The 27,962-nt window shown below is 49.2% G+C and overlaps 1 protein-coding gene across 2 annotated transcripts in view; it reads left to right on the top strand.

Moving 5' to 3' along the window:
• CACNA1B (calcium voltage-gated channel subunit alpha1 B) overlaps positions 1-27,962 on the top strand; it is a 298,976-nt gene that overhangs the window by 264,037 nt on the left and 6,977 nt on the right. For both annotated transcript variants that reach the window (XM_053961845.1, XM_053961844.1), the window contains exons 37-45: positions 369-496; positions 7,363-7,459; positions 16,437-16,545; positions 18,922-19,029; positions 20,883-20,992; positions 22,003-22,130; positions 23,035-23,161; positions 23,410-23,427; positions 24,327-24,437. In XM_053961845.1, coding sequence (XP_053817820.1) covers positions 369-496; positions 7,363-7,459; positions 16,437-16,545; positions 18,922-19,029; positions 20,883-20,992; positions 22,003-22,130; positions 23,035-23,161; positions 23,410-23,427; positions 24,327-24,437 — 936 coding nt within the window. The remainder of the gene's footprint in view (positions 1-368; positions 497-7,362; positions 7,460-16,436; positions 16,546-18,921; positions 19,030-20,882; positions 20,993-22,002; positions 22,131-23,034; positions 23,162-23,409; positions 23,428-24,326; positions 24,438-27,962) is intronic.

Here is a 27,962-nt window from a genome sequence, read left to right as displayed (position 1 = left end):
CTGTTCTCCTCTCTCTTCTCCTTTCCCTTCCTTTCTCCTTTCCCTTTTTCTCCCTTCCCTTCTCTACTCCCCTCTCCCTTTCCCTTTTCCTCTCTTCCCCATTTCACCTTTCCCTTCTCCTTTCTCCCTTCCCTTCTCTGCTCCCCTCTTGCTTCTTTCCCTTTTCCTCTCTTCTCCCTTTCTCCCTTCCCTTCTCTGTTCTCCACTCTCTTCTCCTTTCCCATTTTCTCCCTTCTCCTTTCCCTTCTCTGTTCTCCCTTCCCTTCTTTGTTCCCCTCTCCCCTTCTCCTTTCCCTTCTTTTCCCCTTTCCCCCTCTCCTTTCCCTCTGCCTGCCCTCCCGGGCCCCATCCCCGCTCCCTCCCCGCAGATGCTGAACCTGTTCGTGGCAGTGATCATGGACAATTTCGAGTACCTGACCCGGGACTCCTCCATCCTCGGGCCGCACCACCTGGACGAGTTTGTCCGGGTGTGGGCTGAGTACGACCCCGCAGCCTGGTACGTGCTGGGACCCCGGGGTGGGACAGAAGGGACTATCCCTACAAATGTCAAAAACAGTCCATACAACATTAAAAAACTTTTTCATTACTAACACCCAACTTAACAATTACAAAAACCTAAAAACGTAAAGAAAAAAAAAAATGATCCAAATTATAACAATACTGTTCACACATAAAACTCAAAAAATTACAGCTACAATATTCTCACCACAAACAACATCAAAAATAACCTTAACTCAATTAAACCAAAGTGTTAGTTAAACAAACACACTCATACCATCTCTTACACTAAGTAACATACTAACAAACGTCAACAGTATAAAACAAGTAACTCTTCAAACAAAACAATTAATTAATTATCACTAACACATAAAAACAAAGAATTTAAAAACATGTACTACATAAACTTATCTAACAATTCAAAATCAATTCATAAAGACATAAAACAATTACAAAAAAAAGTGTAACCAAACTCCGAAAAGTTCCTAAACCTACTAATCTACAGAGGGGACAGTGCAGCTGTAATGCTGCACCTGAGCCCGTTTTAACGGGAACGACTCCAGGATTTGAGGTAAGGCCGCTGTTAAATGCTGCAATTCCCGGAGCGCTGGAGAGGAACAAACCTGCTGGCACTGCAAGGGCCTTTCCTTCACGCACACCCAACCCCTGAAAGCAAAGCACCAAAAATGAACACATTAACAGCCTCACTTCCACCGAGCCTGCCTAAATGGCCGTGGAGAAAAGCTATTTAGCACTTCCAAAAGGAGCTTTTGCTTCCTGCATCCCATCCGGAGATGCAAATCCGCAAATCTCTGGCTGTTGGCAGCACTTGAGGGTGTGGGAGAGGTTCACACCTCATTTGTGCAGCGTTTTTTAATTGAGATCCACCTTGGTGGTTTCCCAAGTGCTGTGCAGACAGCCCGGGCTGCATCTGAGTCAGGTCCTGCAGGCTCTGCTTCCATCCTCCCACCCGCTCCCAGAGGGAATGATGTGATGTTCCTCTGCCTTAGGGTGGTTTCCTGAAAATATGGGTTTTTTTTCTAACAGCCTTGCCTCATTAAACACAACATTTTTCTCCTGGAAGCCTCCTTGTAATGACATCAAACTCTACGTGGGAATTTTGGCCTTTTGAGTAATATTTAGCTCTGGAGTTGCAGTTGAGGTTATAAGATGTGCAAAACAATCAGGATAAAATGAAATGGGCCAAAGTTTGGAAGTGTTTAATTCTTATATTATATTTAATTCTCTGATAAAATATTCCTGATTTATGAGGGGGTGAAAGGAGGGGATGGTTTTCACACACTGGACAATGAGATGTTTATTTTAGGGGTTTATTTTTTAAATTTTATTTCTTCTAAGACACAGGGAGACCTGCACACTGGGTTTAGGCAGTGGAGCAGCAGCACAGACCCCAAATTAAGGAATTTTTTAAAATTGAGGGAATGGCCCTGCCCAATGACCACTTCTAGTGCAGGACTGATTTAATAATTGCTTTTCTGAATTGCTCCACCACAGCCCTGGTGATGGGGTTATTCTCATTTCTGGATGCTCTGTCCCAGGTCCCAATAATTCCCTTGATATTCTATTTTGGGGATTTGCCTGATAGGAGACTCTTTGTAAATTTAAATCTGCTTATTTTGGATCTCTTTTTTCCTCCCTGCTAGTTCCTGTGACATGAATCTGCTCTGGATTTGTGATGCCTCCAGCTCTTCCAATCTTTCTTTTTTGTTTCCCTTCAGCAGAGACAGAGGCAGGGAGTGTTTGGATAATCAACATCTCAAACTCCCTGCTAGGATGCAATTAAACTGCTTTAAAATCTCACTTCAAATGATTTAGCCTAACTTTAAATGGAAACTTGTTCCAAAACCCTGCATTTCTCTGAACTGTGGGGGATTTTAACTGCTCCAAGCCACCCCTACTACCAACCTGAATATTTACTCCACACTTACTACCAGCTTGTAATCTCCAGGCAAATTTTCATCCCCACGAGCTTTTTGACACAGCAAATGCTTTGTGGGGATCTACCAGGCATAAATAGCTTTTCTTTTTCCCTTTTTCCAATCCAATCCTGTCTCTTCCCACTAGAAAATCTCAATGAGGCTGAAAACTCGGCAGTGCCTGGTTGCTCCTTAGAAAAACAGCCTTGGCTCTCCATCCGTGGGAGGAGGAACACACCTGCAAGGGGGAAAAATGGGATCAATGTGGATTTTTAATGTTTTTATTCGGGAACTTTCCACCCAGGGGAGGCACCAGCACCGAGTTTACAGGAAGAATTCTCGCTCTATTAACTCTGAGTCACTCAGGGGCCAAACCTTTCCACTCCCAGAGCTGCTAATGCAGAAGATGTCAGATAGTAAGATGCTAATTCTAGGGTTTTTTTGGTTTTTTTTTCTCTAACCCAGTTCCCTTTTCACTCTGGTGGGAAGTTATTGAGTGTGAATTAGTTCCACTGAGATCACATTTTCAGAAATGCAACTAAAATCTCCACAATCCTGAAATCCTTTCACACTTTAAGCCAGAACTGAGCTTTCAATAATTTTGATTTAAGACCTTTCTGATCTTAGAGGTCCTTTTCAACCCACGTGATTTTCTGATTTGATTATTCCATGATTTGAGCTGAATGTGGTCACTCACTGATCACTTCTCCCAAGGTCTCTTCCTTGATTATCCCAAGGAAAAGGGAATTACAGTGTTTGTCCACTTTCCTTAGCTTGAGACCTCAGTGAAAAGATGCTCCACAACTGTTATATTTTTATTATATACATAATATTTTAAACACAACTTAATGTGTATTTTACCCCTATTTCTGAAATCACCTTTGGTTTTGTTACAAAATGCATCTCCCTGGAAACTTTTCTAGGAAAAAACATTCAAATTGAAGTAAAAAAGGCAGCTGGGAGCTGTTATTCCAGCTGTGCCACCTTCCCTAGGGGTGAGTGTGGGAATGTGAGTATAAGGATGAGCTGGATTTAGGGATGGCAAAAAGCCTTGAACTCACAAAAAAAAAAAAAAAAAAAAAAGGGACTGAGAGAAATGGGGAGCACAGGGTGGTTTGGTGGGAGTTAATTAAGAAAGGAGGGCAAACAAGATTTAAGGATGAACAGGGAAAAATAATTGGATTTCTAGGAGATTTTCTTTGTTCGACCCATAGAAAGTGAGTTATCTGTTTTATTCCTCTCCCAGTGCCCACCCCATGGAGATACTGCTGATGTTGCTCTGGCCATCCCACTGCCATCAGCTGTCCCCAGAGCACTCAGGAGGAGCTGCAGGTGCTCCCAAGGGAGCTCTGGGATAACAGGATGCTGAGGAAAAGAAAAACTGTGGCTGCTCCATCCCTGGGAGTGTCCAAGGCCAGGCTGGAGGGGCTTGGAGCACCCTGGGATAGTGGAAGGTGTCCCTATGGAATGGGATGGACTTTAAGGTCCTTCCACCCCAAACCATTCTGGAATTCTCTGAACCTGGGGAGAGGATCCCTGTTTGTCCTGATTTTGTGCCATGATCTCCCAGTGCAAAGCATCTGTTGGTTTTCCAGCCTTCCACGGACTCTTGGAGAGCTCAGGGAAGTGTTCAGCCATATTTTCCACACCCTGATTCCAGAATCCTTCTAAAATTGTAAGGAAAGTGTTAATTTGGTACCTCAGTTAAACCAAAACCTTTTTAGACCCACATTTAGGCCTGGAGCCAAGACTTGCATGGTTCCATCTGCTCTCAAATTCATGATTTGCACTTGATTGGGAAAAACTTTGAATAGACCTTAATTCTTCACATCCCAAAAAGCAGCAACACTGAAGGAGTTCTCCCAAAACATTCCAGCCTTCTTTGCAGAGTGCACCAAAATAAATACAGGGAGGCCAAAGCATCCCAGCTTTTTTCAGAGGTAATTTTGAAGTTCGGCTCTTCTCACCTATGAGTTGGTTGTACAAAAAAGATTGAGAAATATAATCCTGCTGTTTAATTGGCTGAAATTATTGTGGGGAGTTAATGAGAGTGACCATAAAGCTTCCAGGAGGTGTTTGATTTCTCCCTCTGCTATGGAAAGCTGGATTTTCCCAGTGCCAATGCCCAGCACGGCTCTGGAGGTGACACTTTCTGCTCTCCCAGCAAATTCCTCATTGCCCAGGAATGGCCCTGCTGGGGTTATGTAGGAGGTGACAGTGGCAGGGAGAGGTTCCCAAGGTTTTAAAGCAGCTGATTTGAATCCTGGCAATAATCCATTGAAGAGCTGTAATGAAATCCCAGGAATTATCCATTGAAGAGGCTCTTTGTGGCCTGCAGGCTCCAGGTGTTGGGCAGCAGAGTCTGAAGGCTGATGCTCAGGCACAGGGAATTAAAACATGAGTGGGAAGGGAAACCAAATGTTTGGGAAGCCTTCCACACAGAACTGAAGGTTTCCCAGAGGAAAATCCAAGGATATAAGGTTGGGTGAGCAGTTGGAAGTTCTCTGTGTGTGTTAAAGTGGCTCCTTCCTTTGCAGACTAACCTTTCTTTTCAGCGTGTTTTGCCCTTCCAACTTGTCCTGTTGGCCTATGGAAAAGCTGTTTCTTCCCTGTTTCTCTGTGGAAAAGCTGATTCCTCCCTGTTAGCCTGTGGAAAAGATGATTCCTGTTGGATTTTGCTGTCATAACCTCTGGTGTTTCCTTTCCAGTTGCCGCATTCATTATAAGGATATGTACAATTTGTTACGTGTAATTGCTCCACCCCTGGGCTTAGGAAAGAAGTGCCCTCATAGGGTGGCCTACAAGGTTTGGAATTTCAGAGATCCCTCCAGCATCTCCAGTCCTGGTTCTGTTTCTTTTTATCCCCTCTTCCCTCCCCCGAGTGCAAATGCAACCAGTAGAGAAAAGAAACTGTAACGTAACCAATCCCTCGCCTGAAAAAAGGAATGATTGAGTGACTGCCTCCTTTTTCCTCCATGCATCCCTTCCCTGTCTCCTCCCACACCCCAGCTGCCTGGGGACAGGCAGTTTTATGGGACAGGGAACCCTCCAGCTTCCATCCTGCCAGCTCCAGGTGGGAAGTCCTGGGGAAAATTATCCCAGCACTTCCATATATTCCAGAGAAATGGCATCCCAAGGTTTCCAGGGAGCAGCAAGTTTGGTTTGGCTTTGCAGCATTGTTGAGTGATCAACTTGCCCTTTCCTGAGCTGGAAAACCATTGGATCTGGGCAGAGATGAGGGATGAGGGATGAGCTTTCCATGGTGCCGCAGCCAGAGATGGCCTGGGGGTTCAATGATGTCTCTAAGCTGTGGTGGACACCCAGGGAGAGCTCCTGCTCATGGCACAGGGAGAGTTCACTGTGCTTGGGAACGCAGGTGAGGGATCTGGGACAGACCTTGCTGAGAAATCAGCACGGGATGGGCATCAGTGGGGACCCAGTTCCAGGCAGGGAATTTCTTGGAAAACAGAGGATGAAACAGAAGGCTGGAAGCAGCCAGCCCAGAGCTTCCTCTTCTTCTCCACTGCAGCCCAGGTGTTTCCCACACCTGACTGAGGATTAAGAGCTCAGAAGTTCTGCAGAGGAAGAGGAGACCCCATGCCCCAGCCCAGGAGCAGGAAGGAACCAGGGGAGGGCATTGGCTCCAGTTCCCATCTGTGTCTCTCAGCAGCTGGGCTGGGAAAGCTGGGTGGGATTTTATCTCAGCAGTTACCAGGGACAGGAATAGATGGTTTGGGCTGGGTGAGTTCTCCCCTCCTCCTCCCCCTCCTCCATAAAGCTTTACATAGGAACTGAGATCTATATCAGGGCTTTGGGCTGGTGGGAAGGTTCCTGCTCAGAAAGGGGGCTTTAAATGGGTGCTTAGGTTTTCCCTGCTGGTGTAGAGATGATGACATTATCCTGCTTTTCCAGGGGTTAAACTTTAATTAATAACATCCCTGGGTCTCCTCAGATGCCAGGCAGCAGAGGTTTGCACATTGTATAAGCAGGCAGCTCGTTGGGAAAACAAAAGGAGATTGGCACAGTTCTGCTCCCAGTTCCAACAGGTATATAAAGGTGAAGCAGGAATTTTCTGCTGTTTTGCACCCCTTGTTTTTCAGGCCAGGATTCATCCACCACCACCACCACGTGCTGAAGGGAGATGCCCTCAGCAATGGGCTGCTCTGAGGGACTTTTCCCAAACCTCTGCCAATTCCCAGTTGAGGTTGGCTTGTTGAAAAACAAGCCCCATCAAAAGTGAGGGAGGAGCAGGTTCCCTTCCCACCTCCTGCCAGGGCTGGGCTCTGCTTTTGCTGGAGCAGGAATTTGCAGAATCCCAGCCTCAGCTGGGAGTGGGAGCAGTCCCAGTGCGTCCCTCAGCAAACCCCGCACGATTGACTTCTCCCTTGTCCCATCACCCAAACCCAAAGTGCTGCTTCCTGGAAGGAAGGCTGGGCTGTGTTCCCCCAGCTCTGTCCCATAACTCTGCCCCCCAGCTCTCCCTGGCATGGTGACCTGACTGGTTTGGGGGGTGATGGGGAACCTTCATCCCCCACCCCGCCAACAGCCAGGCAAACCCAGCCCTGCCACCCCTTCTCCCCTGGGGGACATCAGTCATTCCCCAGGGGCATCAAGCGTTCCCCAGGGGACACCAATCATTCCCAGGGCCACAGGCCACCCCTGCAGGAGGAGGAGACGTTGGGCGCCGAAACAGCAACGGAAGCGGAGCCTCCTTTCTCCTGCCCCACCTCTTGAGTTTGGTTTTGTTTCCCGGAGAAATCTGATTAACCAGATCTCTGTTTTCTTGTCTGCTTTCCCTTTTCTCTCTCCCCTCCTTTTCATTTGCTCCACTGTGTTGCCTTTTCCCCCACCCCTTCCCCATTTTCCCCGCCTCAATCCGATGGGATTTCTGTGTCTGGTGCTTTTGCCTCCATCCCTGTGGTCCCAGCGGGCGCATCAGTTACACAGACATGTATGAGATGCTGAGACACATGTCCCCACCTCTAGGCCTTGGGAAGAAATGCCCAGCTCGTGTTGCCTATAAGGTAGAAAACCTCCCCAGGAACTCCTGCCCAACCACCAGCTTTCTGTGCCGTGGCTGAAGTGGGGTTTCTGTGGCATTGGTGTTGTTCTTCTGGACTTTTCTGGTGCTTTCTCTGCTTTCCAAGCAAGACTTTGGATCTTCTGATTTTTTTTTTCTTTTTAATTTTTATATCTTTATATATATATATATATAATTTTTTTGGGTAACTTTTTTTACGGTCTTTGAAACTCTGGCACATCAATTTGTCTTTCTGTCTTTGCTCTCTCCCTATCAGTGTTCCTCTCTCTTTTCTCTCATTCTGCTTCCATTTAGGTTAATTTGGGGAGGGACCATGCTAATAAGCAAATTACCCCCCCATTAGATCCCCATTTTTCTTCCTGGGGCTCTTTGTCTCACTAACCCTTCAGTAGAATGTTGTTTTTCCCTCAATTAGATTGGAGTAATTAAAGTAGGCAGTACTGTAGGAGTGAGCAAGCAATTAAACAGAGACTACACGAGAAGGGCTCCTTAAACACCCTTGTGGAAGAAATGACTTTAACAGAAAACATTTAGGACAGGGAGATGGAGAAATCACTCCAGCTTATTGCTGATTTAGCAAGACTTTTTAATTGAGCCACCAGAATGAATTCTATCCAAAGGCTGCTGCCTGGGTGGAAGTTCAGATGGAAATGGAGCAGACCCAGTAAAGGCCAGGCTCAGGGTGCTTGGAAGCTTCCATTTCCAAGGTGATTCCTTGGAAGTTTCACCACTGAACCTCACAGTTTAGAGGGAGAGTTTGCTCAGAACCATTTATCACTGGTGTGGTTGAGGATCCATCAAACCCAACAGGATTTTTTGGCTGCTGGTGTCACTCCAGCCACTCCCAAACACCAAAACTCAGTCCAGTGGAGCCACATCACAACAGCCCCTCCTGTACTGAGGGGCTTTTCACTGAGACTAAATAAACCCAAGATTTTTGTGAAGAGGCTCAAGCTAGACCCAAACCTGGGGCTGATTTATTCAGGCAAGAAGAAGTTCGGATAAATCTTCCTACAAGATCCTTCCTCAGTGTGCCAGAATTTAAAATAAAAGGAAGCTGAAACATAACCTTAAATCTCTCCACTTAGGTGGCTTTGCTGTATTTGATTTGTTTCTGGCCACCATAACTGAGCTTGAGGCACCCAACTAGATCAGAATTCCAGGTCTCAGCTATTTTAGACACCAATTGTCCACAGAAATCCAAGGATTTGCCACCTGTGAGTTTCCATTGCTTTAGGAAGCTGTGTCCTGCTGAAAGGAGGTGTTTGCACGTGGGCAACCAGACCTGCTCTGGGGCTGTACCGGAAGGATAAATTTTTTTTTTTTTTCCCTAAATCTTGTAGAATTCAAAAAGGAAGAAAACAAAGGGGAAAAGAGATCATCTGTTAAAACAGGCATTTTAAATAAGATTTTGGGCTGGTTTTCATAGCAGACTCTGTGCCCACAGGCATTTCTTCAGCCTGAGAATTTCCTGAGATCTCCTTTAATTTGTCTGTCCCTACAGAACAAACCCACAGAACCAGGGTACATAGGAATGGCTTCCTTTTATAATGCAGACTCCTGATTTTTAAAGATATCATTAATTTTTCCCCATCTCAGAAGAAGCCTCTGGACTGTGTCTGTGTGTCACAAGCACAGGCAGAGATGGGTTCCAACAGCTCCAGGCTGGGTGAACATCAGATTTCCATGAGTTTGGAGATGATCACATTCATTTTCCCCCTTATCAAAGAGCCCTGGACTACAAAATATGGATTTAAGACAAGATCAGGAGTTCCCCCATGGATTAAAGCTGCGCTTTGGGCTGGTTTCTCACTCAATTATTGCTGATAAAATTAACCCCTCATGGGGTAGGACTGGTTTTTGCTCTTTCCCTCCTCCACTTCTCCGTGCAGCACATCCATGGCTGGTGCTGGGCATCTTCCCCCATGACTGTGGTGGGATGTGGCACCCCCTGCCCTGCTCCTGCCAGGTGTCCCCCGTGGTGCCACTCATGTGACATCCACTCCCAAGTGGATGAGAGACTCAGGAGGACACTGAAATCCCCCTGGGCACTGATGCCTCCCCAGAGCCTGGAGAGGGACATGACCCCCTGCTCCTGCAGGTGCAGCTCAGTCAGTGCTAACAGCAGCCAGGGCTTTGTCTCTGCCCTATTTTCGCCCTCTCCCTCTGGTTTTTAAAACCCTGACTGCTCTGTCCAGCAAAAGCTCTTTTGCCCCACATATCCCCCCAATTTTTCTTTCCATGTCTACTTTCCCCAGTCCTCATCAGAGGTTTTGTGTGTTTTCCCCCCATCTTCGTTGCCTTCTCAGTACGTCCACGCTGGTTTTTGTTTGGATTTTCCCCTCTTTGCAGCCTCCTTGGCTGCTGTCCTTCCTTTCTGCTGTTTTCTGGTTCCCCTTTCTCAACTGTTCTCCTTGGTCAGCCTGACCAGCCTCTGCAGTTCCGTGTGCGTGGCTTTGCTGTTCACCCGAGGTGCATGGGATCCTCGGGCATCAGGGAGCTCTATCCTGCCCTGGGCTGGGGGAGGAGGCTGGAAAAACCCAAATTCCTGTGGTCAGTTCTGGGCCACCCACAGTGAGTAGGGCATTGAGGGGCTGGAGCATGTCCAGGGAAGGGAACGGAGCTGGGAAGGGGCTGGAGCCCCAGGAGAGGCTGAGGGAGCTGGGAAGGGGCTCAGCCTGGAGAAAAGGAGGCTCAGGGGGGACCTTGTGGCTCTGCACAGCTCCTGACAGGAGGGGACAGCCGGGAGATCGGGCTGTGCTCCAGGAAACAGGGACAGGAGGAGAGGGAACGGCCTCAGGCTGGGCCAGGGCAGGCTCAGGATGGACAGCAGGAAGAATTTCTTCACAAAGAAAGAGTTTTCACAAAGAGTTTTCAAGCCCTGGAAGAGGCTGCCCAGGGCAGTGGTGGAATCACAACTGCTGGAGGGATTTAAAACCATACAGATGTGGATGTGGCACTTGGGGACATGGGTCAGAGGTGGCCTCGCAGTGCTGGATCAGTGTTTGGACTCGATGATCTTGGAGGTCTTCTCCATCCTAAATGATTCTGTGATTCCATGAATTTTAGTCTTTTCTATCCCATCAGATGAAAGGGGGGAAGAAAACCTCTTTGGCTTCACTCTGCTGTATTAGGATTTGCTCACTGTCCTTGCCCATGGCAGAGGGTGGAACTGGATGAGTTTTGAGGTCCCTTCCAACCCAAACCATCCCGGGATTCTGTGATTCCTGGCATGATCTCAGAGCTGGGCTGCTCCACCAGGACGCAGCGAGAGGGATGAAAGCCATGGAGAGCCAGCAGAATTAAACCAGAGTCGAATCATTCCAACTAGGTCGGGGTGAATTATTCATAGCAAATAATTTATTCACCAAACTCGACCTCATTTCCCACAGCAGCGCTCCACTGTCCCAAATTTATTCCTGTCTGGGGATCATTCCCAGAGCAGTTCCTGCCCCAGAGCCTGATGGGGTGCTCTTAATAATTCAAATCTGTCGGGGTGCCAGTAGTTTTCCAGGCACTGTGTTCTCCTCTTCCTGCTGCCTCTGGGTAAATGTGCCAGGGAAGAGGATTTAGGGTGTTGTAACTTTCTCTGGGTCAGGCTGGAATCCAGCAAGACACCTTTGATCCCGGGATGAATTTTTCCCCTATTCCTCCAACACTTTCCCTGCCTTTTGGGCCATTGTCCAAAAGCAGTTCCTGAGCAAAGCTGAAAGGGAATTTATTCCTGTCACAGAGATTTGGTTCCTCGTTAGCGCTGCCTTTGTTAATTGGCAATTAAACAGCGCCGGGGCCGCCTCCTGACCGCGCCCGGACCCCGCGCACCGAGCGCTGCCTCCCGACCCCGCCTCTAATCAGCCCCTCGTTATCAGCACAGCGTTAATTAGCAGGCTCCGGAGACAAGGGCGCCGCTCCTGCCTCTGGGGCCCTCTCCTGCAGAAGCATTAACGAGCTCCAAATCCGCCTAATTAAAACCCGGGGCTGCGGGAGGGATCCCCACGCGCGGCCGGGAAACCGGAGCGGGGACTCCGCCTGCTGCTGGCTGCGCCTCCTCACCCGCCCCTGCCGGGGAGAGAGCCTGGGGATTCCTTTCCAGGCAGGTCAGGGCTCCTGGGAAGCATTTCCACCTTTTTTCCTGCTGCCCATCGTTAATTCACCCGAGCGCCCCCGCGTTGTGGCTGGCGATTCCCAAGTGATGCAGGGAAGGAGCAGCAGGCTCCTAAAATTTCCTTCTGGGCTCCAGAAAGATGGGAAATGATCCAAATTAGAGTTGGGATTTTTTAATGTTTGTTTTGGTTCAGTTATTTTTGGTTTTGTTGGGATTTTTTTGGTTGGTTGTTGTTTTCCCCTTTTCCTTTTTTCCCTTCCCCTCTCCCCATTCTCTCTCAAATTTTTCCATCCTGTTTCAAACCATGAGCTACAGCTCTGACACAGCCTTGAAGCAAAACTTCAGGCAGAAGAAACAGGAACAAATGGGGGGAAAGTTAATTTTTTTAATTGAGTACACTCTAAACAACTGGTTCATTTTTTTTTTTTTACCTATATTCTTATCCCTAAGTCTTTGAGAAAACTTGAGGTTTTTTTTTCTTCTAGCCTGGTTCAGGATGAAAATCAAAAGTTTCTTGATTGAATTTTGGAAGTAGAAATTTTGGGTCAAGCAGAATATTTTGAGTTTGAAAAATGTTACCAATTTCAGTTGGGTTCCTTGAAAAATGTTACCAATTTCAGTTGGATTCCTTTCTCCTCTAGAAATGGAGAGGAATTAAATACAGATAAAATTAGAAAATAGCCTGGAAAGGCTTGAAACTTCACACTCTGCACAAGGAAATATTTTTATGTATAAGGTTATTTTGTAATATTGAAAAGAAAAAGGTTAATATAACTTTTGTTTGCAGTTTCAGCCTTTTGGCTGCATTTCTGGCACTGGGAGAAGGCACCAGACAACGCTCAAGGATCAAATCCCTCCTGGCTGTGCCAGTGTCTGGCTCCTCTGGCTGCCCACGGTGATTTGGGGCATTGATTTGGGATGTGGGGTGAGCAATGTCTCACCCAACCCTCCCTCAGCACCCCAGCCATGGTGGCAAAGCTATTTTGGATCCAAGATGAATCAATTCTTTTCTTCCAACTGCTCCTTCCTCAGCAGGAGCTCTCCAGACGTGCCAGATACTCATTTTGAAAACAGATTTTCTCAAGCCAGGGGCTTCCAAGGCAGGAATTTTCCCTGCTTTTGGGAGGATCTCGGGCAGCTTTAGTTGAGGCCTGTTGGCTTTGGCTGCTGCAGGTTCTGAGGCATTTCTCTCTTATTTTATGGCTCTTTTTTTTTGGCAAAGAAATGAGCAGCTGGAAGGTGCAACCTGCAGCTCACCTTGGCAGGGCAAGAACTCCTCAAGTGCTGTCCAAAGGGAAGTGTGAATCCCCTGAGGGGACAAAGGGACTCATCCCACCACAGCTTCCCTCTCCTGAGCTGCCCATCCCTGATGGAAGAGCAGCTCAACCCCCCATTTCTGCTCCTTGCTTGGTTCCCAAATTGGGAATTCCAATGGCCTGGAGGTGTATGAGTTACCCGTTTGACCAGTTTGGATAGTGGGATGGAGAAAAGGGCAGTGAGGAGGGAAATGCAGGGAGGAGGGCAAGGATGTGGGGTAGGGAGAGCCTCTTCCAGGTGCCTGTTTGCAGCAAAATGTGGGGTTTGCTCAGCCAGACTTCCAAAAGTGGGAATCCCCTTGGAAAATCTTCCCCTAAATCCTCTGTTCCTGGCTGAGATTGAGGAGGAGAGCTCTGCTCTGTACAGCTGTGGGTGGCCTGTGTTCTGCATCTGTGTCCTTTGGGAATTCACCTGGGGAGACCTGAGATGTGCCAGTCACCAAGTGGTTTTTGGTGGTGGTTTTTGGGAGGATAGAGCTCTCCTGTGGGGAATTGTTCCTCATTTGCCTGTTCTTCACTTGCATGCATCTTCTTTCTCTCTGCATCCCTTACCTCTCTCCCACTCCTGTGGGATTCTGGGACTGTGATTGTTAACTGTGGGCTCTCATTGATGGTTTTTTGTAGCTTTTTGTGTGCTGAGGGCAGAATTGGAATTAAATCCCGTTTCATTTGACATGAGTGAACAGAAAAAACCCCATGGTGTTGCCAGCACTTGACACTGATACTGACTGAGAGGCTGGACTTCGATTTCCCTGTTTCTGGGGCTGGGCAGACAAATAATAACCTCTGGGCATGCTGTGAGGGACATCACAATGGTTTGTCCCAGACTTTAGGTGACAGGGACATTGTTACAGTGGTCTATACAGGGTGCAGTGAGAGCTGAAAATGTGTAAATAGGTAAACAAGGAGATTTTGGCTCCTCTGAGCAGATTTTACACTGGATCAGCACTTTATGCCCTTTGTCTGTTCATATCAACACCAACAAGTGTTCCCCTGGTGGGGGGGGATTGTCTCCTTGGCTGGCAGAAGGTGCCAGAGTTGGGGTCTGCCCTCCCTGAGGGCATGGAAGTGTCCAGGGCCAGGTTGGATGGAGCTTGGAGCAACCTGGGCTGGGGAAAGGTCCCTGCCCCTGGCAAGGAGTGGGATGAGATGATTTAAGGTCTTTTCCAACTCAAACCAGTCTGGGATTCTAAGGGAGCTCAGTCCATACATTTTGGAAGTGGAAGTTGAAAGTTTCTCAAAGCAGGAATGTTATCCCAGAGATGGAAAACCTGGCCACGTTTCCAGCCAGGGCTTGGTTTGGGGAAAACACAGGAGCAGCAATCAGGGTTCCCACTGAGCCTTGCCTTGCCTGAGGCTCCAGCAGGTCCCTGCTCTCACTTGCACCTCGCTCCCTTCACCAGCAGGAAAATGCCCATCGGCAGAGGAGTTTCTGTGCAGGTTTTCCCCAGCACAGCAAAGAGCAAAATCTGCATCTCTGAAAGCAGTGCCAGGCTTGTGCCCACTGCTGCAGTGCCCAGAGCCCTGGGGTGGGTGCAGCTGGCATCTCTGGCAGCCTTTAGGGGCTGTTGTTAAACAAAGAGCAGGTTTCTGGGCAGACAGAGGGATGGAAATAACAGCCCAAGCAGCTTTCAGATGGGGATGAAATTCTCTCCCCAGCAAGGGGCCCAGGCCAAGCTGCCTCTGCGTTTTTGAGGCTGTGCTCAGGCAGATCAACACCCAGGGACTTCCTTGGGCTGCAAATCCCTCTGGAGAACAGAAACCCCGAGGTTTGTCTGATGTAGATCCAGACAGGGATGTTTGGAAGCAGCTGCTGAAAGCTGAGGAGCTGAGGAATCATCAGGCTGCTGAAGGAGGGGAATTCCATCCTTTAAATGGGTGCTGAGGTTATCAGCAAGGCTTGGGGCATGGAGCTGTTCTGCTGCCAGCAGGTCAAAGCTTTCCAAAAAAATTTCAGGTGCTTCCTGCTCAGGAGAATGATGGGTTTGCCCTGCCAGAGGTGGCTGGTGATGGGGAATGAGTCGCTCCCAGCTCTGAAGATCTTGGAAAACACTGATCCTGAGGGATGGTTCCATGTTTGGATTGGAAGAACAGGGTGGGAATTATAGTCCTGGCCCTATTACTCCAGCCTCTCCTCTCTGGGAAGGTGTGGAGGGACTGTGCAGCTCAGGGACTTGAAGGGAAGGAGACAGGAGCCAGAATGCAGGTGTCCCCAGCAGGAAGGACATTGTCACCTTTACCTGTCACCAACCATTCCACAGCTTGAGCCACATTCCAGGGCTCAGCAGCTGTTCCCAAGTGTGCTTCAGGTGGGACCAAAATACACCATCCCAGCCCTTCCAGGGACAGCACAGCTCCTGCACAAAGCCCTCACATTGTCATTGTCCCTGGGAGTGCCTTCCTCCCATCCTGCTCCCAGCAAGGCCACCTGGATGGCTGCCAGAGCCACACTCAGGATGGAGCTGCAGCCTCGGGTGGCAGATGCAAACCTTCCATCATCGTACTTCAGTCAGTGGTGCCAGGCCCATTTTGTCCTGTTTTAGGATTTAGATGAAGGATTTGGTGAGGTCAGCTGGTGTAGGAAAGGGTGGAGGAGGTGGATTTATGATTTTTATCTCCTCAGCACGCTGCTCTGGCAGGTGGGACGGGTACAAGCCACGTGTCTGGTGCTGATTCTTTTGCTTGTTTTCTGCCAGGGTCAGGATTAAATCAGGAGATGATATTTCTTGTTGGGTCTGAGATGTTTATTAGTTCTTATCCATGTTACAGTCTCACAGACCCTGAGTTCTGCAGCACTTCACTCTAACAAACGAAAAATGGAGCTGTGTCTCTCTCTCTACAAGGCCTTTTAAAGATAAACTGTCCAATTAAGCAATGACACCCAAATTATTTTTACTTTTAACCCAATAACCAACCACCCATGCCCACAATGTGGATTTTTTCATCTAATTACACAAAACCACCCAAACCCATGGGGAAGAAGGTGAAGAAGGACCAGCCTCTGCCCTAAAACCTCCATCTTGCTTTATATATAAATTACTCTATTCTAAACCCTTAAACTCTGAGTTTCCCACCCTGTGCTATCACACACTTCTATTCAAACTCCACCCCCACAATCCCAGTTCTGTCATTCCATTCTGGAAACTTCCCCACAGCCTCAGGTCAGTGCAGTGTTCTCCTGGGGGTCAGTGCCTGGCAGCACAGAAAGTCTGAAATTCCCAGTGACCAGGGTTCCTACGGTCTGGATGGTGCAGACACCACTGGAGACAGTGAGGAAATGGGATGAGAGCCTCCCACCTGGCTTCTTTTGGGAGAGCTCTGTAGGATTGCAGTGCCATGCTCGCAAATCGCTCATTAAACCCCTGAAGTTCCACCCCAAACCCGCTCCTGGACAGGAGCTGGCATGAACGTGCAGAAGAATTTCAGCTCAGCACACAAAAAGTTCCTTCCTGTTTGTGTTTGGGGGGTTCAGAGAGAGGCAGAAGAGGGTGGGGGGAGACTCCTGGCCCCCACTCACAGCCAGTCCTGTCTGTCCCCAGCGCCTGGTGAGGATGAACATGCCCATCTCCCCCGAGGATTTAACCGTGCACTTCACCTCCACGCTGATGGCCCTGATCCGCACGGCCCTGGAGATCAAACTGGCCTCAGGTGAGAGGGATGGGGTCACCTGGGGATCAAACTGGCCTCAGGTGAGAGGGATGGGTCACCTGGGGATCAAACTGGCCTCAGGTGAGAGGGATGTGGGACTGAGGGGTGGCTGGGTCACCTGGAGGATGCAGCAAACACACCAAGGGCAGCTCAGCTCCTTGGAATCCTCTGTGACTGTGGCACGGTCCCACAGGGATTAGGGAAGCTGAAGTCTCCTCTAGGTGGGGGTTTCATTGTGCTGCAGGTTTCCTGTATGTGGAAAAAACCCCAAAACAGCACCAATAAGAGACCAGCGCCCTGCCTGGCCTCTTCCAGAGCTTTTCCCAGCTTTGTCAGCCTCCAGCCTGTTCCTTGTAGGATGGGAGAACATTTTCTGCCATCTGAGCTCCAGAAAACCAGGAGAATAAAATTAGAGTTTTCTGAGAGCACATCAGCTCACAGCCCAGCTCCTGTCCCCGAGATGGGCTTGGCTGGTCACAGCAAGGTGCCAGGAACACCAAGGACACAGATTTATCCCTGGATGGGCCATTCACTGAAGAGTTTGACTTAATCCTTGTGGGTCCCATCCAGCTCAGAGTATTCCGTGAAATCTGTGGGCTTGGTGTCCTCCCAAAACCATGGGAATTCTGCCCCAGGTGGGAATCCTATCTCCCCATGCCAACACCTGAGGACAGGGGAGCTTGGGGAGAGGACAGAGGGGTCCTGAGCATCCCTGGCAGTGAAATGTGGGAATCTTTGCCCATCCCAGTTGAGAACCCTGCGAGGGGGAGCCCAGGATGTGTCCTCCTTGCTCTGATTCAGAAATGAGCTTCCACACCTCTGTTCTGGAGTGTTCCAGCCCTTCCTCCCCAGTCTCTGTGTGCTGGCAGCAAGGAAGGAACTCCAAGTGCCCTGCAGCACATTCCACCTTGATATAAAATGTAATTATTGAAGTGGTTAATCAGGTGTTTCCTCGCCGCCCAATTAACCTTTGCAGTGTAACAAAATGCACCGGCCTTTTCTCTGGGTCGTTACCCCATCTCATCAGCCTGCCTGGGGTCACGGCGTGCCTGGCCTAAGCACTCTTACACCCAATTTCAAAGTTAACAGGAGGGAACCACGCTCCCAGGAGCAGGGGGCAAGGCAGGGTTAGGCTGCTGTGCTTTCCCGAGCGGTGTTAGGCCAAACATCTGAGTTAATCTCCTCCCTCCTGTGCCGCTTAAACTTTCCCTGTGGTGCTTTGGGGAGGCATTGCTGGAAGAAGACAAAATTTTGAGGTGCCTGGGGCTCCCCAAAGGAGTGGGATCAAGACAAGGATCAGCCACTCGTTTCTACAGGTGCTTTCAGGACTTCCTGTGACTTTAAGAGCCAGCACCTTATTTGAGGAATAACTCCTAGATAAGGATGCTGAGAGTTTGTTTAATTTTCAGTGTCTGGTTACCTGTCAGCCTTTTTCAACTGGAAAAGCTCCCCCCACCCTTTTGAAAACTGGAAGGGAGCCAAGAGGAGAACTCAGCTGATCCTCTGGATCATTTCTGTGGTTTAGTGAGGTTCTGACCTGTTTTGTTGTTATGAGCTCCCTTTGAATAGGTTCCATCTGCTACATTTAATTGAATGTTTAGTGGGTTTAACAGGCCCTTAATAAACCTCCCTAATGAGTTCCCGTGTGGGAGTTCAAACCACGGTGTAACAGAGTACCCAGAGCCTCCTCCCTTACTCTGCTCTTAGAAAAATAATCTCTGTCATTCAGATGAACTCCTTAATTGCCTGCTGTGTGGGGAATTCAGCTGGGAGCTGGCCCGGGGCTCACCCAGCCCTTAATCACTTTCCACGTGTGCATTTGGGCCCGGCTTTGGCCCTTGGAGCAGAGCAGCTGGGTTTGGCTCTGCTCCACCTTAGGGTGAGGTCCCCGGGGCAGAACTCTGAATTTGTGTCATTGCCAGGGGGTTTGGGAGGAGCTGGTGGCAGAGGGTTTGTAATCCATCAGGACATCGGAGGGTGAACCTGACCATGCCACAGGGTGTTGGGTTAGAGGATCTTTAAGGTCTTTTCCAACCCAAACCAATCTGTGGTTATGGGATTTTGTGATTCATGTCCAGGTCCTTTGCATCCCACCTGGGAGGTGCTGCTGCCTCCATGGGAAGGGGCAAAGGAAGAGGCACCTGCAGTTTAAGCATGGAATAAGTTTGAGCTCACATTTAAGTCCCAGCTCAGGGAGGCAAGGCTGGTCCTGCTGAGTTCATGCACTTCTGTCACGGAGAATTCACAGATTCCCTGGGCAGGGAAGGTCTGTGCTGGCTCACCCTTCCCAAGGAATGGAAGAGGGGATGCAAACAGTGGGATGTGCTCCAGGGCAGGGGTTCACTCCTCCCCTCTCCTGTCCCTCCCTGGCTGCAGGCGGTGTGAAGCAGCACCAGTGCGATGCTGAGCTGAGGAAGGAGATCTCGCTGGTCTGGCCCAACCTGTCCCAGAAGACTCTGGATTTGCTGGTGCCTCCTCACAAACGTGAGTGCTTCAAGCACTGGGTCCATCCCAGACACCCAGGAACCCCAGATTGGGTTCTTCCCTCCTTGCCTGCTCTATCCAACCCCAGATTGGGTTCTTCCCTCCTTGCCTGCTCTATCCAACCCCAGACTGGGTTCTTCCCTCCTCATCTGCTCTATCCAACCCCAGATTGGGTTCTTCCCTCCTTTCCTGCTCTATCCAACCCCAGACTGGGTTCTTCCCTCCTCATCTGCTCTATCCAACCCCAGATTGGGTTCTTCCCTCCTCATCTGCTCTATCCAACCCCAGATTGGGTTCTTCCCTCCTTGCCTGCTCTGTCCAACCCCAGACTGGGTTTTTCCCTCCTTGCCTGCTCTATCCAACCCCAGACTGGGTTCTTCCCTCCTCATCTGCTCTATCCAACCCCAGATTGGGTTCTTCCCTCCTCATCTGCTCTATCCAACCCCAGATTGGGTTCTTCCCTCCTCATCTGCTCTATCCAACCCCAGATTGGGTTCTTCCCTCCTCATCTGCTCTATCCAACCCCAGATTGGGTTCTTCCCTCCTTTCCTGCTCTATCCAACCCCAGATTGGGTTTTTCCCTCCTCATCTGCTCTATCCAACCCCAGATTGGGTTTTTCCCTCCTTTCCTGCTCTGTCCCAAGCCCCATCTGGGTCACCTGGGGATGCAGCAAAGTCACCAAGGGCAGCTGAGCTCCTTGGCAGCCTCTGTGCTGCCCTGGCTCTGTCACACGGGGACTGGGGGAGCTGAGCTCACCTCTAGGCATGGACTTCATTGTGCTGCAGGAGATTTCCTGTGCACGGAAAAGCCCAAATCCCAAACTGTGCCTAGAAGAGACCAATGCCCTGTGTGGCCTCTGCCAGAGCTTTTCCCCATTTCTGTCAGCCTCCAGCCTGTGCCTTGCAGGGTGGGAGAGCAATTTCTGCCATTTGAGCTCCAGAAAAATGGGGAGAAGAGAAGTTAAAACTTGCTGAGGACTTAGACAATCAGATGTGAAGTGTTTGGGGTTTAAAGGCATTTGTGTTATTTGGTGATGTCCTGGGCAAAAGTGCTGAGAAAATGGGGAGTTTGCTGTTCTCTTGATTAGCTCTGGACTCCTGATTAATGAGAAGCATTGGAGTAATAAAGGACTTGTTAATTAAGAAAAATGAGGGAGCTGAGGAGGTGTAAATCAGTGGGTAGCTGAAGTCCTTCCCTCCCCTCCTCTCTTGATTCCTATATATCTGCTGCTCCAGTTTTTTTCCATGGTGAGTGCTCCAGTGCAGGGCAGGGAAGGGCTGTCCCATAACTTTGATGGTGAAAAAAACATCTGGAAAAAATGAAATATTCCTTAAAAGTGTATTAGCCCATTATACCCCATTGACTGTAATTCAGAGAAGCAGGAGTAAGGCTGCTTTGTTGATAAACGCTGCCTGGGGGTCTGGGATGAATTTAGGAATTCTCTCAGCAATGCTGACAATGCCACTGAGTTTTCCTGCCTGGCTTTTCCTACACAATCCCTGTGTTTGCCAGAGAGCTCCAAACCAAGCAAGGTAGCAACAGGCTAAGAGCTGAAGAATCTCTTGTAACCTTTTCTTTGTTTTTATTTTTCTTTCCCCTACTTTTCTGTGTCTGTTTTGCCTCATTATTCTCATACCATAAAATAAGTAATTTATTATTAATAATTATGGTTTAAATTAATAAAATAAAATAATTTATTATTATTATTAATTTTATTAATAATATTTTCCCCTCAAAATTTTCATGTTGCTTCCTCCCTCTCCCCATTTTTCACCATTTGCTGTTTTTTCTTATTCCTGTCTTGTCTTCATCCTTGGAATGGCTCTGCTGTGTTTTCCCCACGCTCTGGCAGCTGATGAAATGACTGTGGGGAAGGTCTACGCAGCCCTGATGATATTTGACTTCTACAAGCAGAATAAGAACAGCAGGGAGCAAGTCCAGCCCCCCGGGGGCCTGTGCCAGGTACAAAAGGGGTCTTTGATCCTCCCTCTTGGGCAGCTTTAACAAGAACCACCAGCAGGATTCATCCAGGAGGTCTGGCTGCTCTTCCAGGCAGGGTTTCAAAATGCCGGCTCAAAAATGGAAACCTCTCCTGAAAGTCTCTCTAAAAAAATACATTTAAAAAATTGTTGCAGTTACCTTTTTTGAAAAGAAAGATATTTTCAAAAAAAATGACAACCAACTTTGAAAGTGTAAATGCTATGTTGAAAAGTGGCCTAGGGCACACCAAAAGATTTCCTTGGGAGACCAAAGAACTATTGAAAGCTGCTGGTAGTTTGGCTATAGAAGACTGAAGTTATTTTTGAAAATACAAATTATTCCAGGTAGTTTTGGCTCTAATAGGTTTGCAGGTTTTTACAAATTCTAGAAAACATTTCCACACAACTGGCATTGAAAGCCCAATCACTTCCAGTAGGACAAACACCTATTGTTTTTAGGATGAGCATCCAGCTGATCTCCAGCACAGGGTGGAGATCTGTCCCACATGTGGATGGCCCCACCAGATCCATCCAGAGCCACTGGAATTGCACTGCCCCTCTGGCCACATCCACGGGGGCATTCCCTGCTCTGCTCTGCTCTGAGAGAGCATCCAGAGGGAAAGGGGATTGCAGCAGGGCTTGGGAGAACATCCAGAGGGAAGGGGGATTGCAGCAGGGCTTGGGAGAACATCCAGAGGGAAGGGGGATTGCAGCAGGGCTTGGGAGAACATCCAGAGGGAAGGGGGATTGCAGCAGGGCTTGGGAGAACATCCAGAGGGAAGGGGGATTGCAGCAGGATTTGGGAGAACATCCAGAGGGAAGGGGGATTGCAGCAGGGCTTGACTTGTACCGGGGTCCCTCAGAGCCTCTCCCTGCTGTGCCCAGGCTGGCGTGGCCTTTCTGCTGTCCCAGGGTGGCAGAGTGGACTTTTCATGGAGTAGAAAAGCCCTGCAGCCCATCCCAGCTCTGACACCCCTCCCCTGTCCTTGGCAGCCCGGGCCAGTGTCCCTCTTCCACCCCTTGAAGGCCACCCTGGAGCAGACCCAGCCCGCGGCCTTCAGCAACGCCAAGGCCTTCCTGCGCCAGAAGAGCTCGGCCTCCCTCAACAACGGGGGAGCCTTGTGAGTATCCCTGAGCCCCTCCAGAGCCACCCCACCTCGGGCTCACCCCTGCCACCACTGCTGCTCCGGTGGCTCTGCTGACACCGAAGCCAGCAGCCCCTTCTCACCGTGGCTGGGACAATTCCCGCTGGTGGCTCTGCTCCCACTGCGGTTATCCCGGTGCTGGTGGCATTGGGATCTCGGTGTTTCCTTCATGAATCCTCACTGGAGAGCTTCCCAGGGTGAGTTTGCTCATGGGAATTTGGGACTGTTGCAAAACAACCAAACAAACCCCACAAATGAGTTTTTGGGAGGCCCTAGATCCTTGGGAATAAATTCATCCCTCGAGATTGTGGTGAGTGCTTGCCACAACATAATTTGGGAAAATTATGCCTTCATGAAGAGCTTTCCAAACGCTCTTGGTGACACTGATCCCTAATCAATTCTCCATTTCCTGTTCTCCAGGTGATTTTCCTCTGGATCATGAGCACTGTGGAATTTTAGTGACAGCTGAGGTTTAAACATCCCAAATAATCCCGATGGGGAAGCCAACACTAGATTCAAGCTGAAGGGACTTCAGCATGGTTGAGGTGTTTGACCAGTGTCCAGCTGGTCCTGCACACAAAATCGTTCTGAACTCCCAAATTCTTCATTGTCCATTAGGATTTTAGTGGCAGAAGTTGTTTTCCTTAATTATAAAAAAGAAAAAATAATAATAGTTGGTTTGATCTCCTTGTTCTCATGGGATCTTCATGTTCTACAGGGGAAAAACCCAGGGCACCTTAGAGCTTCACCAGCCACTGTGCCCATCCTGCAACTGATTTTCACACGTGAAACCCCAGAGGGTGCTTGAGTTTGGTTTGCCAAATTTAGCAAAAGCTCTTTGCAAAAGGATGAATCTTTTTCCCTCTTTTTCTTTGGACAGGCCACCCCCAGAGGGAGGGATCAAAGAGTCCAGTTCTTGGGGGACCCAGCGCACCCAGGACGTGTTTTATGAAACCAGGAGCCCGGCTTTTGAGCGAGGCCACTCTGAGGAGATCCCCATTGAGAGGGTGAGCAAATGCGGGGGGGAGGTGCAGATTTTAGAGCTGTGGGAGAACTTGAGAAATATAAGAAAATGCGTAGAAAAAGCAGGTAAAGATGGGGTGAGATGCAGGAGATTTTAGAGGTGTGGTAGAATTTAAGAAATTTAAGAAAATACTTAGAAAAAGCAGGTGAAGACAGGGTGAGGTGCAGGAGATTTTAGAGCCATGGTGGATTTTCAGAAGTTTCAGAAACTGTTTAGAAAAACCAGGTGAAGACAGGGGGACCTGCATTAGCAGATCTGTTCCTTGAGGCAAGCATTGTTGTGCCTCTTATTTGCTTGAGCATTGTGGAGAAACCCCAAAGCTGGCAGCTCCCACAGCCTGATCTGGACGTGCTTTTCCTGGAATTCTGTCTTGCTGCCATAGGTTACCTCAGGCTTTCTCTTCCTATTTGCCAATCCCATTGTCCCAGCTCAGGTGAGGGGTTTCTGGTCAGAATGACCTGAGGGGTTTCCAAGGTCACAGCTGGGGCTCCTGGCTGGTGGAAGAGCTCATCCCACTGCTTGTGGGATGTCCTTGCTGAGGACAGAGCAACCTGGGCATTCCACTATGGGAATTAATCACACGGGACTCAGGTTTTTTTCATGGTGGGAAAAAACCCTTCCTTAGTCACACAACTCCTTCTTATACAGTTTTACAGATCTCATGTGTGACTTCCATTGATCAGGAGCTTTCTTGCCAATTACTTTAGTTCCTGTTAACAAGTTGTTATTCTGTATTAATTGGTCACTCAAACCCCTGGTGTGTACGTGCAGGGACAATTGTTTGTGAGAGATAGTTTTCATTTTTCTATCTAACAGTATAAAACCAGTTTATCCAGGTGTAAGATGTTTTTTACCCAGGACTAGATTGTTATGCTAATGAACTGCTCACACCAGGATTGCTTTCACATGGGAACTTGCACAGTGCTGGCTTGACTTAGAAGAAATGGCAGGCCAGCCAGAGCAGCCCTGATTTTATATGGCTTTTCTTTATAATTTTTCTACCTTACTGCAAAACTCCACAGCTCTTCATTTGCTCTCTTTGCCACACCAGCATCTCTTCCCAGTCAAATCAAACTTCAAGAAGCTGATGGTGGTTTCAAAGCTGATGCTCCTGTTTTTGCTACTGAAACCATTCCATGTTTTGATAGGTGGTAGAGATGAAGGAGATCAGCCCCACAGTTGCCAACGGAGAGCCCCAGCCAGGCCTGGAGAGCCAGGGCCGGGCGGCCTCCATGCCACGCCTGGCTGCTGAAACCCAGGTGAGAGGTGGGGAATTGGTGGGAGACTGAGAGCTGGCCAAGATCTCAGCTTCTTCTCTCTGCTTGTCGTGGCTTGGGAATATTGGTTTTAAAAGATCTGGAGACAGGAATCCAGGTCTTGTGCTGGGATGGCTGGGGTTCCCTGCTGGGGAGGGGATAGCAGTGATTCCCTGCAGGGTGTGGCAGGGATTCCCTGCAGGGTGTGGCAGTGATTCCCTGCAGGGTGTGGCAGGGATTCCCTGCAGGGTGTGGCCGGGATTCCCTGCAGGGTGTGGCGGTGATTCCCTGCAGGGTGTGGCAGGGATTCCCTGCAGGGTGTGGCAGTGATTCCCTGCAGGGTGTGGCTGGGATTCCCTGCAGGGTGTGGCTGGGATTCCCTGCAGGGTGTGGCTGGGATTCCCTGCAGGGTGTGGCAGTGATTCCCTGCAGGGTGTGGCTGGGATTCCCTGCAGGGTGTGGCCAGGGTTCCCTGCAGGGTGTGGCAGCTCTCCTGTCCTGTCACAGCACTGTCCCCAGTTTTACTCCTCCCTCGTGCAGCACAAAGCAGCCCAGCTGGATCCCTCTGGCTGGGCCACCTGAGAGTGTCTGGGTCCCTGTTTGGGGACAAGGCCGTTTGCAGGCTGTATTCCTGGAAGGCACTTTTCCCATTACTTGTGTGTTGTTTATCCAGCCAGCCAAGCTGTGTTCCTGTGCCCTATCCTTCCAAAAAGCTGCAGATGTGCTGTGACACACACAGGTGGATGCAGCAGGCACAGGCACTCCCTGGAAGCTGCACTGGGACACTGAGTGTGTTCCCTGTATTTTCCTGTACTGTGACCTTGGCCAGTAATTTCCTGTTGAGGATTTCCCTTGTTGATTTATATAACTTATTTTCCAAAGAAATCTCCTCACTGGAGTTGACTTTCACAGCAACTTGTGGGCACTGCTGTGTGTGTAGGATGTCACAGATCATTTCTGGCCATTTCACATGTTTGTTGCTGTTTGTCCCCAGTGCTGCCCAGCCACCATCCTGCCTCCTGTGTCACATCTCACCACTCGTGTCCTGCCTCATTCCCAGGGCCTGATTCACACAGCCAGGAGGGAGCAGCCTGGCCTTGGGCTGTTTCTGTGGCTCTCTGTGGGGAGCAGAATGTGAAGGATCTGCTGCACCCCAAAATGAAACCCTGTGTTGTGCACACACAGCAGTAGCTCCAACAGATGGAATTGTTGTGCCAACGTGTTGGAGGTGCCCCTTGCCAGCCAGAGGATTTCCCACCTGGCTCCAGAAACTGCAGCCTTTGTGTGAGCCCTGGGATTCTCAGAATTATCAGGAGCACTCCTCACTGTGCTTAATAAAAGCAACAGCCCACGAAGCAAAGCCCTTCCCCTCCCCAGAAATTGTCCTCTGTCCTAGACCACAGGTAACCTCTTTCCTTCCTTGGCAGTGCAGCTGGCAGAGCCTTCCCTTGGGAAGCTCCTCTCCATGGCAGTCAGACATTTATTTGCAGGAGTGTCCCTGACAGAAGCATGGCTTGTGTCCCCAGGGTGTCACTGCCCCTCGTGCCACACCTGGTTGTGAATCAGGCCCAGAATCTCAGATCTAACCTCATTTAATGGTACAATGTTCAGTGGTTGTAGCTTGGGTGAATAACTGATGTCCTTTCTGTGTGTGTCTCCCCCTCCACGCCCCCCACCCTCCCTCTCACGTGCTGCTCTGCCCCTCCCCAAACTTTGAGTTCTTTCTAACTCTTATTTACAACGCTTTCTGTTCCTGGACACCTTCCTTTCTATTTGCCTCTCTCTTTTTATGTTCCACTTCTTTAAAAAACCCCCACCTCCCGTGTTTCCACCCTCCCTCTTTGCTGTCCTGCCCTCATCACCTCCCTCCCTGGTCGTCATCGTGTCTGCTGCACATCTGATGTCTGACACTGGCTGTACTGTGGGGCTGCTTCCAATAATGTCCCTCACCTTGTCCGAATTGTTTGCAGAGGAGCAAAGCACGGTCACCTGGGAGTTACCTGGCAGTATGTAGTTTGCACTAAATTGTATCCTATTAAATTCATCTTAAGAATGAATTAACCTTCCTTTAACCCTTGACTTTTCTCCCCTCTCATCTGGAGTCGCTCCGGCACAGCCGCTCTGTCTCTTCCCACTTTTCCCTCTGTCCATGGCTGCTCGCTCGGGTAGCAGGGGTTGGGTGGGTGGGTTGCTTTATTTTGATTTGTTTCTTTTCATGCCTCGTTGCTCAGGACTTCAGGCAGTGAAAACAGTCGGGTTGGTAATGAAGAAGCAATTAGGAGCTCTCTGCAGGGGTGCATGCAGTCTCCCGAGGCTTTTTGGGAGCCTGTGCCTCCCGTAACAAGAGCTTTGCCAGGATTTATGGAAAAGGGATTGATTGCTTTGCCAGTCATTTGTGTCAGTGGGACTTCTGTCCCTGGAATAAGCGTGGAAGCAGGACTAAAGCCCTCCGCCCCCCAAAAAAATGTTCATTTCTTGTCAATCTACATAAGGTTTTCTTGTTGTTAGTGGTGGTTTGGTTTTTTTTTTTTTTTTTTTTGTTTTTGTTTTTTTGTTTTGTTGGTTTTTTTTTTTTTCTGTTGCTTTCTTTCTGGCAGCCCCTCTACGGATTTTGAAAATCTGGCTTTTTTTTAGTGAGAAATACTTTCACTTCCCATATTTTGGCCCACCAGACTGTCCAGTTTACAGCCCCCCTGTCTTCCCCCAGCTGCAGGCTCAGCACTAAACAAGGACAGATACGAAGCTCCTGAGTATGATTTCTTGCCCACACAAATGAGGGCCACAAGAGGTGACACTAACGTGGTCCTGCTGATGGAATTGGTGCTTCCAGGGCCACACCACAAGCTGTGCTGAGCTCCCTTATCCCAGGCTTGTGCCTCTGATAAACCTTCCAGCACCAGGATCCCAGCTGCCCTTCAGTGGGAAGCACCAAAATGTGGGTAACTGCCCAGATCGTGCCTTTACACCCAGGATAATCTACTCTCAAGGGGAGGGAGAGTGGTTTTTCCACTCAAAATAATGAGCAGAGCTGTGAAACAGTTGGCTTTGCCTTGGGTAAATATCACAGGGAAGCAGAGATCTGGATTTCAGGATAAGCAAACAAAAGGGAGCAGACAGGAAAAATAATACAGAGCTCTTAGGAAAGGTTACAGTGAGCAGAGTAAATGTTCCCTGAGAGCTGGTGTTGGAGGCACTTATTGGAGTGGGAATTCAAATAAGTGTAAGGCTGAGGGACTGGGGAACATCCTGAATTTCACTGTCGAGCTGGGGCGCCGTGCTCTGAGATCTCTCCTCTGGCACACGGCTCGGATGCAGTGACAGAGCCAGGGAAGCAGCCACAGGATGGATGAGGTGTTGTCCCCACACAGAGCCAGCCAGAGGCTAGCAGAGAAGGAAATATGGGAACTGTCCCTGTTTTCTGAGCTTTATCCCTGGGCAGAGGGAGGGCAGAGGCTGTGAGAGGAGCTGTCCTGCAGGACACTTGTCTGGGGTTCTGCAGAACCTTTGAAAGGTTTTGTACCTAAAGGG

The sequence above is a fragment of the Vidua chalybeata genome, chromosome 21 (assembly GCF_026979565.1).
Source record: "Vidua chalybeata isolate OUT-0048 chromosome 21, bVidCha1 merged haplotype, whole genome shotgun sequence".
Taxonomy (NCBI): Eukaryota; Metazoa; Chordata; class Aves; order Passeriformes; family Viduidae; genus Vidua; species Vidua chalybeata.
The sequence above is the reverse complement of the archived record's forward strand: the minus strand, read 5'-3'. Positions and strand labels throughout refer to the sequence as shown.